General features: G+C 41.8%; 1 protein-coding gene across 1 annotated transcript in view; it reads right to left on the bottom strand.

Moving 5' to 3' along the window:
• Window positions 1-12470, bottom strand: part of LOC122808771 (death-associated protein kinase 2-like) — a 1232522-nt gene that overhangs the window by 197954 nt on the left and 1022098 nt on the right. Inside the window, exon 8 of the mRNA XM_044079801.1 lies at window positions 8637-8789. Within this exon, the coding sequence (XP_043935736.1) occupies window positions 8637-8789 (153 nt within the window). The remainder of the gene's footprint in view (window positions 1-8636; window positions 8790-12470) is intronic.

Raw genomic sequence — 12470 nt, 5'->3', positions numbered from 1 at the left:
ATGTCTCCCCTCCTTCATCCCCAAAAGAAGAAATACTTATCCCAGCTGAATGTAATCTTCCTGTCATCTCAGATGTCCAAGTGAGAACCGCCCTAAACAAAGCAAAAAACACAGCATCAATGGGACCTGACGGTATCCCGGGTTGCGTGTTACGTGAACTCCAAGAGGAGCTAAACCCACACATAAAAATGCTATTTAACCTTAGCCTTACTTCGGGATATGTACCTGAACACTGGCGTACAGCAACAGTGGTCCCACTCCACAAGGGGGGTGCCGCTACAGACCCTGGAAACTACCGCCTCATAAGCTTAACCAGCCTGATCTGCAAAGCTATGGAAAGAATCATTATGGAACTCATAAACAGAGAGATAGACAGACACTTGACCCCACCCAGTTCGGCTTTGTAAAGGGCAGATCCTGCCTTTTAAACCTGGTTGACTTTTTCGAAACAGTCACTAGAGCCATTGACGAGGGCAAAGCAGTCCATACAGCATACCTGGACTTGGCTAAGGCCTTCGACACAATACCCCACTCAGGCATCATAGATAAGCTCAACAGCTTAAAAGTAAACCCTTATGTCACTAGATGGGTTGCAAACTGGCTAAAGGACAGAACCCATAAAAATAAAATCGCTGGAGCAATGTCAGACTCAAAGCCAGTCACAAGTGGTGTCCCACAGGGATCTGTCCTGGGACCCCTCTTGTTCGGCATTTATTTCTCAGATGTTAAAGCAAACATGGGAGGGCTGTGGCTGACAAAGATCGCAGATGACTGCAAACTAGGCGCCATAGTCGATACACCAGCAGACACACACATCCTACAAAAAGGTCTCACAGAAACGGACAACTGGTGCCGGAGTCACGGCCTTAAACTAAATGCCAAAAAATGTATGGTCATCCCCTTTGGGAAAAACAAAGTACCCACAAATTATCACATAGACAGCAACCCACTGAGTACGGAAAAAGTAATCAGAGACCTAGGGACCCAAGTAGACAGCGACCTCTCATTTGACACCCACGTTGCCAAAGTGGTTAGAAAAACATTCTACCTTGCACACCTCATCATGAAGGGATTCACATCCAGATCCAAGGATGTCATTGTACCCCTATATACCTCCCTCATCAGACCCATGATTGAGTACAATGCCCCATTTGGTATGTACCTCACCCGGCATTTGCAACAGCTGGAGAGACCACAAAAGTACCTCACCAAGAGGATCAAGGTTCTCCAACATATGTCTTATTCTGCCAGACTAAAGAAACTTCAGCTCTATTCAGTAGCATACCGCCTGCTCAGAGGTGATCTCTGCCTGACGACAAGGCCATGTCCAATCAGGATCTGATGGACATGCTCCACCTCAAAAATCCAAATCCATCAGGACCACGAGCTAAAGACTTAAACCTCTGCACAAGTATGAATAGGACATGCTGGAGGGATAGATTCATAACCCAGAGGCTTCTCATGCTTTGGAACAAGATCCCAGTTCATATTAGGCAGAGCCCCTCACTGACTCTCTTCAAGAGAAATCTTGATGAGTGGATGGGAGATCGTAAGTTTACCCCAGGGGTCACATCTGTGTCACTGCTAGACAGGGGCACAGTAAACTAATTCTATTATATAAGGGGACCTTCATTGTGTCACTACTAGACAGAGGCACAGTATTCTAAATTTATTCTGTACATTTTTTGTACCATTTCATGGGGTGGCAAAAGCCACATCACTATGGCTAGGCTTACAAATGCCCCAGGGCAGATAGCCTAGTACTATACTATGAAACTATGAAATACTAAGTCTCTGGTATTCGGGCCGACTGAGGGCTACCTGCAGGCAGATAACCCTAGTGCGATGACTGCAATAGTGAAACACAAAGAACATCTGAATGTTTATAATCCATTTGCAATCAGGCCTGAAGCGTTTCAACACTTTGGTATGATATAAACTGTAGGAAGCTGCTTGTTGTTTGCTACAGTTTAAAAAGAAAAGTAGAAAGAAAGTACAGTTGTGTACCTACCATAAATGTAGATGTTTGAGTGTATTCACTGTTGCAGTCATTACAATTGGGTTATCCTGCTGGCAGGCTACCCGCAGTCGGCCTGAATTCCAAAGTCTAGGTCCAGCATCGGTTGCTATCGCCTCCTCCCTGACGTCAGTGCACCAGGGGTATAAAAGAAAGATGCAGCTGACGCCATTTTCTTCAGTTTTTCTTGCCCCAGATGTCAGGTGGTCCCAAAAGGGTAGGCTAAAAATCTGTCTATAAAGCATGCATACACCAAGTAACAAGTTTCCTTCATCTACAAGCAAATACACCACATAGGTTGTATAGAATAGAGAAGTGCAGATAAGATCCAGCAAAGATAAGGGGGATGGTGAGTGGGTAACCTGGACTGCAACAGTGAATACACTCTAACATCTACATTTATGGTAGGTACACAACTGTACTATGTTCATCGTGGTTCACTGTTGCAGTCATTACAACTGGGTTGAATCCCAAAGCTAAGGTTGGGAGGCTGGAACTAGACAGGATTAGGAGCGGCTATGAGGCCCTGCAGGACTGCAGTGGCAAAGACTGCCCTGGATTTGGAGTAGAGTGGTAAGTGGTAGTGCTTTGTAAAAGTGTGCACTGAACTCCGGGTTGCAGCCTCTAAAATGTCTTTGGTTGGGACTCCCCTGAGGAAGGCTGCTGAAGTGGCTGCTGCTCTGGTTGAATGTGGCCTAATGCCCTTAGGCACTGACTTGCCATTTTGAGAACAGCATAAACGAATGCAGTGACCTATCCACTTTGAAATAGTCTGCTTTGAGATAGCCTTTCCTTGTGATCCTGCAGCATATGCTACTAGTAATTGCTCAGTCTTTCTGAAAATGTCGGTTCTGTCCAAGTAGAAGCGCAGTTGTCTGTGTATGTCCAAAGAATGCAGAAGTTTCTCACCCTTGTTCTGTGGGTTTGGATAAAAGATAGGCAAATGAATAGTTTGGTTGAGGGCCACACTGGACACTACCTTAGGCATAAATGTGGGGTTTATCCTTAGAGAACCCCTATCTTGATGGAAAATGATAAAAGATACTGCAGCCATGAGTGCCTGTATCTCTGAGACTCGTCTTGCAGAGGTTATTGCTAGGAGCGGAGCTGTTTGCCATGATAAAAATTTTATATCAGCTGAAGTGGCTGGTACAAAAGGAGGCAGAGTGAGTTTTTCCAAGACATAATTGAGGTCCCATGCTGGTATTGGTGACCTCCGTGGAGGCCTTAAGTTTTTGGCTCCTATGAGGTACTGCCTTAATAAAGGATGAGAGAAAATAGGTGGCTCTGTATTGTAATGAGCTGAAATGGTAGAGGCATGAATCTTAATTGATGAAAAGGATAGTCCATTGTCCAGCACCTCAGTTAAGTATTGCAAAATCTGAGGGATATTTGGAACAGTGATGTCAATTCCTTGTGCCTGGTTCCAAGCACAGAATCTCTTCCATTTTTCTGCATAAGATTTTTTGGTACTGGGCCTCCTGGCCTCCGAGATAACATCCATCACTGCTTTAGAGAGAGGGGTGTTTTGAAAAGTTACATTATCCTCCATGCTGCCAGATTTAAGGTCTTGAGTTGGCTGTGCAGGATCTGATATCTGTGTTGGGTCAGTAAGTGAGGAATTTGAGGTAATGTCCATGCTGGGCATTGAGTCAAGTTCCTTAGGACTGGGCACCAGTGCTGGTGGGGCCAGTCTGGGGCAACCAGTATCATTTTTGGCTTCTCTTGTCTGACCTTTAGGAGTACCTTGGGGAGGAGAGGCATTGGAGGAAAGGCATATACTGATAAGTTTTTCCAGCTGAAAGATAGAGCATCCACTTTCCATGCTTGCTTGTGATAAGTTCTTGTGCAGAATCTCTGTAGTTGGCAGTTGTGAGGGGAGGCAAATAGATCTATGTCTGGGCATCCCCAATTCCTTGTTATCATGTTGAATACTTGTGGATCCAATTTCCACTAGTAGGGATCCATGAGGTTTCTGCTTAGTACGTTTGCCAGAGTATTTATCTTCCCTGGCAGGAATTGTGCTTGCAGATGTACTTGGTAAGTCAATGCTGTGTCCCACAAAGTCATGGCTAGTCTGCAAAGGAGGTAGGAATGTATGCCTCCCTGCTTATGTACCACATGACTGTAGTATTGTCCATCTTTATCAGTAGTTGTCCTGGATGAAGTAGGTCCTTGAAGGCTGTCAGCGCATTTTGAACAGCTAGCATCTCTTTTTGATTGATATGTAGATGCATTTGGATTGCGGACCATGAGCCCTGAATACATCTTCCTGCCATGTGGGCCCCCCCCAGGCATAATCCGATGCATCTGTTGTCAATGTCTGCCTGGCTGGGGGAATGGTGAATGGCTGCCCCTTGTTGTGGTGATAGGCCTTTGCCCACCATCGAAACTCCTGTTGCAGGCAGGGAATGAGTGTAATTATTGTTTCCAGGCTGTGGCAATGTTGAGTCCAAACACTTTTTAGATACCATTGTAGTTTCCTCATATGCAGTCTTGCATATGGAATTAGCAGAATGCAGGATGCCATGAAGCCCAAAGCCTGCAGATTTTTTCTTGCAGTTAACTGGGTGTTTGTTGCCAACTTTGTGAAATAAGTAGTCAGTTGTCTTTGTTTGTCTGGTGTGAGATAAGCCATCTGGGCAGTTGTATTTAAGTTTGCACCCAGGAATATTATCTCTTGAGAGGGTACAAGTTTTGATTTCTTTTCATTTACTGTGTACCCTAGGCATGTTAATAGTCTTTTTACAAATGCCAGATGCTGTAGTAGTATGTCCTCGTTCTCTGCTTGAATAAGGCAGTCATCCAAGTAAGGATATATTTGTATTCCTCTTTGTCTGCAGAATGCAATTACTGGCACCAGGCATTTTGTAAAGACCCTGGGCGCAATAGATAAGCCAAAGGGCAGTGCAGATAATTGGTAGTGCATTGAGCCAGCTATGAATCTGAGGTATCTTCTGCATGATTGTCTGATTGGGACATGACGGTATGCCCCTTTTAGGTCTAAAATTACAAGCCAAGCCTTCTTGCCCAGCATGGGCAGAAGCTGCTGCTGAGTCAACATTTTGAATTTTGGAATATCCAGGTATGTGTTTAGAATTGATAAGTCCAGTATTGGCCTCCAGGCTTTGTCCTTTCTGGGCACCAAGAAAAGTCTTGAGTAAAATCCTTGTCCCTGCTCTTGCTGTGGTACTTGCTGAATGGCTCTCATGTCCATGAGGGATGAAACCTGTTTTTGTGCCTCTGCCCATTGATTTTTTGGCAGGTCTGGCATACTGTTTGCCCTTGGCAGGGTGTGAAAGTGGAACCTGTAACCTTGTGACACTATGTTCAAGACCCATTTGTCCTGGGTGATTAGGTGCCAGTTTTGAGAAAAAAGTGCTAGTTTTCCCTCTAAAGGAGCTGCCAGAAGATAAGTGCTTGGCACTGGCAGGGGGAAGTCATTGGGACTGCTTTCTGTATGGCTGTGATTTGTCTTCTCCGCTTTTGGAGGAAGAAGCACCCCATTGTTTAGACCTGTGTGAGCCTTGGCACTGGGATCTGCCTCTAGGGTGTCTGTTTCTGCTTCTTTGTGGCCTGTCTGACACTGGAAAGGACCAATTCTTTGTAGGCAAGTGTCTGCTAATTGGAGGCTGTACCTGTAAGAAATCCTTGACTGTTTGAATAGATAAGGCTTTGTCCTCCATTTTCTTCAGCACCTCTTCTGCTTTAACACCAAACAAGGTATCATGCTGTAGTGGAGCATCTAATAATTTTGCTTTAACATGATCAGGCAGATTCTGTTCCTTTAACCAAGCATGCCTCCTAATGACAGAACCCATTACAGCGGCTCTGCAGGTGGCCTCCAAAGAATCAAAACCACATTGTAAAGTATGCTTTCCAACTTGTTCAGCTGCATGCAATAAATCCTGCATTTCTTTATTTTCTGCACATTCAGAATTTGTCAACATTTTCTGTTTAAGCAGTGACATAATGTACTGCTGATATTTAAGCATATGAAACTGACAATTTAACGCCCTTATAGCCAAGGTAGCAGAAGTGTAAATCTTTTTTCCCCATCTGTCCAGTGCCCTGGAATCTCTGTCAGAGGGGGTAGGGTTTTTTGCAGTGGAAGCCTTGACCCCCCCCCTTAGGACCCTGGGAGATAGTTTCTGGGTCAGCAGCAGGGTTTTTAAAAAGAAATTTGTGGGAGTCTGAAACCCTGTAGTATCTGTCTGGCTTAACAGGAGCCGGAGGTAAGGAGTCAGGAGTCAGACCAGACTCTGAAAATACATCATCTACAATGTCTAGCACAGGTGGGATAGCCAGGGGCCTGTGCTGCGGCAGTAAAAGAAAGTCTCTGAGCCTTTTCTTAAATTCTGAATAATCTTGGCTCTCCCAGTGGAAATGCTCCCTCATGGTATGTAGTGTTTCCACAAACGAATAATCCTCAGGCGGAGAAGCTGACGGGATACATTCTTCAGCATCAGAATCCTCATAAGGAGGAAGAGTGTATTCCTGATCAGAAGAGGAATCAGATGAAATGGAAACCTGATATGAAGATTCATATTCTACCTCTTGCCTAGGCCTCTTGTCAGGAGGGGGATGAGAACCCCTGATCAAAGTAATCAGGTCTTCAGCCATCTTGAGCATCTGTTTTTTAGGCATGGAGGCCTGTCCATGGGGCTATTGTACTTGTTTCTTTGTCTTTAAAGCTGCTTTAGCTTTTGCCTTGGAAGCTAAAGTAGTTTTAACATATAGTTGTGTAGGCCTGAAAACGCCCTCAGAAGCCAGTGCCTGCTCAGCGGCTCCGGACCCATCTGAGGGAAAGGTTTCTGAAGGTCCAATACCTTGAGTTTCTGTAGGCCTGGTTGACTCCACGTGGGAGCCGGTATCGGCCTGCAGCTCTAAAGTAGCGGTCGTCAGGGGCTTCGAAAGCACCTCACTGAGAACCGGCGAACCGGTGACTGGCCTAGAAGAAGCCTCGTCGTCAGTTTTGGACCTTGGATGCCTGTCCTTCTCTTTTTCTTTACATTTTTTTGTAAACTCCGGTACTCGGCTGTTCCGACGCCATTATATAATTAAATCTTCTGCCAAAGTAATGAAATGCAAAATCGTACCAACACTTAATAGTGTGTTGGTTAAATCTATCTGCTTCTTGTTTTTATTGGTTTCCGTTCGCTTTACAGTTTAATGCGTTGGTTAAATCTAGCACAAAACCGACAACTAGCAATGTCGTGGTCAGGGCCTAGGCAAGGAATGCAGTAAGAATGAAAATCCTTATGAGGTATTTGCTTCCCACAAGAAATACAATCATTAACTTTTTCTGACATCGGTCTGGAGCAAGAAAAAAGTTTCCCCAACGGGGTACTTAGCTTTTAAAGAAGACTTCGGATCTGAAATTCGAGCTTGAAAATCTCAGGAGTCGGCCGACCGACACTTGCAAACTGCTTTTGCTTCGGACACCGCGCAGCAAGAAAGACTGATGAAAATGGCATTGGCTGCATCTTTTATACCCCTGGCACACTGACGTCAGGGAGGAGGTGACAGCAACCGATGCCGGACCTAGACTTTGGAATTCAGGCCGACTGCGGGTAGCCTGCCAGCAGGATAATCCAATTGTAATGACTGCAACAATGAAACACAATGAACATCTTCTTTTCTTGCCCCTGGAATACATTTTTTTGCCTCTCAACTTTAAGATGATGGAGGTACCAGATTTACAGAATTGCTAGCTATGGCTCTGATTGTGTATAAATGATTTCAGAAGCTCAGAACCATTTACAAATTTCTATAGGCACCTAAGGGGCAAATGTCTAAGAAGCCTTCTAAATATGAAGTCCCTAGGAAGCAAAGGGCCACGAGGTTGCTACTATCACTAACAGACTGTAGAAAAAAGGAAAGGAAAGGAATTAGTGGCAAGGTTTAGAGATCTGCTATTCCTAAGTGCTTATTGTACGGTTAATATATGAATGGTAGCGATGCATTTTGTCAAGCTCAAATTCATCAATCCCATTTTGTTGAGTCCTGAGCTGTCAACAGCCTGTATCGGGAGAAGTAAAACTTACCTGTCTTTGCAGCACCCATATTAGCAGCCATTTCTGAGTTGGTTTCTAATGTTTTTTTCTCTTTCACTGCACTGTGAATGGATAAACTGCAGCACAACAAAAACATTTTACCTAAACATTACACACTGTAAGCAATGTGCTCTGCATCTTATAACTTTTGCATGAAGCAATATTGTGCGACATTCATTCTGTTTTTGAAAACTTGTGGAAAAGACTGTGAAATTATTTACAATATTCCTGTACTGTTTATGCATCACTTGTGTAACTACATTCACACCTTGTGAAGAACATACTCCAAAGAGGCCAGTAGTTTGATAGAATTTACTTAGTAAACAAATATGAAACAAATATGTAACATTCACATTTCCAGTATAGGGTGCTTGGTCTCATTTTCAGGACTTACAGTTCAAAGGCAATCATTTTGTGAAGTGCAGTCAACATTTATGCTAACAGCTACAACTCCAAACTTGGGCGTATAAGGCAGAACAAGGGCACCATACGGTCCTTAAACTGACAACACCCTCTCACTTTTGTAATAGGTCACAAGAGAATAGACAAAGTAGACAGTTTACCTGGGATCTTTTACAAACAGCTTCCTGATGAAATCTTTCGCTAGATCGCTGGTGTTTTTAAAGTGACGATCATCAAATTCATAATTCACTTCTACAACATTTGTAAGTGTTTCAGCATCCGTTTCACCCTGAAATGGTGACGTACCACTTAATCTGAGGATAAATCAGTAAATATATATATATATTACTTACTGGAAATGATATGCAAAGGCTGTTATACAAAAGCTGTAAGTATTTAATTCCTTGTGCCCTAACAATGTCACCCCCAACACACAAACACACACACAAACAGATAAAACTTAGGATTTTCCAATTAAAAGCCTTGATGTTAAGAACTCCTCTCATTTCATATTGTTATTGCTTACCAAGAAGACTGCCATGGTATGAATTGTGGAGAGCCACATACTCTGATTACCACGCAGATGAGTTCAGGCAGAGGCCTGACATTTGTACACCAAGCTTTCAGCTGATATTCTATGACATACATCAGAAATATACAGATAAGTGTAAGGCACATAAACTAAAATTCTCTTACTGGAAGTCTCTACTTCAGTTGCTAATCGTACAATAAGACTAAACATCAGTCATAGTTTATTTTTTATGCGCGTTGTGTACCTTTCTGATCTTCCGTGTTTTGGTATCACATGATACTGTAAACTTTATAAATAACTGCTAGATGAAAAATCACTGCATACAAAGGCTGACAGATGTTTAGCAGACTGATAACACAATCCTCATTAGGCAGACTGACTCAATAATATAATTTAGTCCAAGGTAAGACTCATAGCGTCCTTTACTTGGACAAACTGCTTCATCGAAGTGAATTTGTACACAGTGATTTATATGGTGTAGAATACACCAATGGCAGGACATCACAACTCTGTACAATTATATTCCTCTGACTCACACAACAATGCCACCTGGACATCAGGATGTAATAATCCTGGACCTGCTCTTGCACAAACCATGGTTAAGAAATGGCTGTCTTATGACAGCTAAAAGAACACGACCAGTTATTTTTGTATTTGAACAGTATACCCTACTAAGCATATGTGTACTTAGCTTGCTTGTTTATTTACCTTCAATCACAGTACTGCTGTTCTTTTTATTCATACCTAGACTATATGATTGCATTAGTGAAATGTATAACGTAGTTTTCATTTTGTGCTTGTATTTGAGATTGAATCAACATTTGCATCTGTACATTGTACATGTATCGTACTATTATTTATAAATGTGGATCTCTTCTCCCTGGGCCTCCGCTGAAAAAGGACATTTTGTCCAGTTGGATTTTACCGATAAACAAATGTAAAATAAATAAAAACATAATGTCAGTCTAAACAATTTCCTCCACGCAGAAGGAAAAGACTGGAAAATTATGCTGATTTCCCCAGCTGATCAACTTATGACAAATGTCACCACTTAAACAGCACACAGAAGCACTCATCAGGGGTTCAAAGAATAAAGTTATATTTTAACTTTTCAACATTTCTACTGAATAGCTAAATATTAAATAATTAACCGTTACTAAAAAAAAATGTTTTTGCTGTCTTAATGCCTAATACTATTAACCTATGTTCTTTATTTTTCTTAATAACTTGTAAAACTGCACATTACAGTATAGAAAGTTGGACATTGCTATGTGTTTATTAGATGTCTAGAGCTGTTGTGTATGTACAATTTTCCTTGTATGTAAGGTTCTTGGAGCTTTTCTCCCCGGGCCTCAGCTTGCTATTTGTTTATTAGATGTCTAGATCTGTTTATTTTGTAAAATTTCCTTCTATGCAATGTTCTTGGAGCTTTTCTCCCCGGGCCTCCGCTTGCTATGTGTTTATTACACATCTAGAGCTGTTTATGTATGTAAAATTTCCCTGTGTATAGGGTTCTTGGAGCTTTTCTGCCCAGGCCTCCGCTGAAAATGGATCTGTGTCCAGTCGAATTTTCCCAGTTAACAAATGTAAAATAAAATGAATAAATAAAATAAAAACTGGTCTACAGAAAACAGTTTTAATTTAGCTGGATGTATTTTTGAATTTATGTAATTATTTAGCTGGAACTAATCTTGAACTGTTTTTGGAAGCACCAATGGATCTACCTTCTGATTAGCAGGATAACCCACACCAGATCACACTCTCTAATATGATCCTCCTGGCTCATTTTTGTTATTTGTGGTTCCAAGTCTCCGGCAGAATAGAAAACCAGGCTGACTCACAAGCTGACATACAGAGACTTATTTCCTCTACCAAGTAAAGTGAGGAAACTGTAGTTCAGCAAGAAACAAAAATGATTTCCTGTTAGGTCACTTGTGTACCTGACAGTTTTATATCTGCAGTGCTGGTAAACTGGTGTTAATAGATCTGGGCAAAGGAAAAGCCACCCAATGTGGAAGAGGTTAACAGACAGTGGCTTCCCCTTGAAGTGAGCAGGCAAAGAAAATGGGGGAAAAGTATTGACTTTTTAAAGGTCAATAAGAAGGAAACGATCATAAGGGACAGTCAGTCCCTGTGAACGATTACATAAGGTGTCTTACAAATACTGGGCCAAATCTCTCAGATCCTCTCAACAGGGGAAATGGCCACATAAGAAATAGGATTTCCTAACTTCCATGCTGGGGAACAATGTTGGGCAAGTTTGTTAATGTGGAAATTCAGGTCCTATGATAGAGGGGTTCTTTAAAGCAGCATGCTGGTGTAACAGCACCAGATAATGCTGGGCTGCAATCCTGTCATAAATAAAGTAATAAGGGAAGAAACAGCCGAGCCATGCGCTTTAACCATGATGCATCTGATACCCAGATAAAGCAGTTAATATCATCCATAAACATACTGAGCAGCAAAGGGTTTCACTCCACCCAAATAAAGAACTGTTTGGACAAGGACATACAAGCGAATAGAGGACCTATAAAACTGAACCTTAAGGTGGATTCACCATAATGGGATATCCTTGCCAAGAACCGGAACAGTTTTCCATATCAGCAGGGTCCTGATTGCCTGAAATGACATGTTTTACAGCTTCCAGTGGGTGACAAGAATATATTTAGTCTTTCTTCCATAAATTTTGTAACATGAGTTATGGAACCAGGAAGGTGTGCAGGAATCTCCATTATATGTGATGTACCACGTTAGACTGTCCTGCCGAAACAAGCAGGACATACATTTATTTGTTTGTTTATTAATTGATTAGTTAACTTATTTGTTTCAGTTTATTAAGTGGGTAAATGAACTTGGTGAAGTCCCTTTTCAGCCATGATCTGGGCCCAAAAGCCTACATAAACAAAACTATACAACACATACTTACACTGTAAATGTGATACATACAAACAGCAAACATACCTATATGCAATTGTTACAGTTATGAGAAGACTTGTCACTTAAAGCTTGCACAGCAACAACCAAAATGTTCTTTTATTTTATTTTTTTATTCTATTCAAAGTAAATGAACTGGTCCAGGGACCGTTTTCAGCCACAATGGCAAAGACAACAAGTAAGAAATGTACTTAGAAATACAAAGAAAAAACAATACTGCCATTAAGTCTGCATGTACAATACAAAGCTAATGTGAGACTGTGAGACACTGAACAAGCAAAACATAAAATGATATTTGCAAGAATACATGCATTATTAATCCTTAAATATACAACTTAAACTTTGTTATAAATAAAGAATGCTATGCAAGCATACTGTACAGCCCACGGCACTGTGAAATGTTACTATGGTACAAAAGGACTAAGAATTAGAGTGTGAATGTTGCATGACTGTACAGAAAAATGGGATTGGGGATAGTCATATCTGCATCACTCTTGATGTTCTTCATATTGATCATCACTGTGGTAGG

This window comes from Protopterus annectens, chromosome 8.part0 (assembly GCF_019279795.1).
Source record: "Protopterus annectens isolate FY-2018-M chromosome 8.part0, PAN1.0, whole genome shotgun sequence".
NCBI classification, from domain to species: domain Eukaryota; kingdom Metazoa; phylum Chordata; order Ceratodontiformes; family Protopteridae; genus Protopterus; species Protopterus annectens.
Note: the sequence above shows the minus strand (reverse complement) of the source record. Positions and strands in the feature narration are given on the sequence as shown.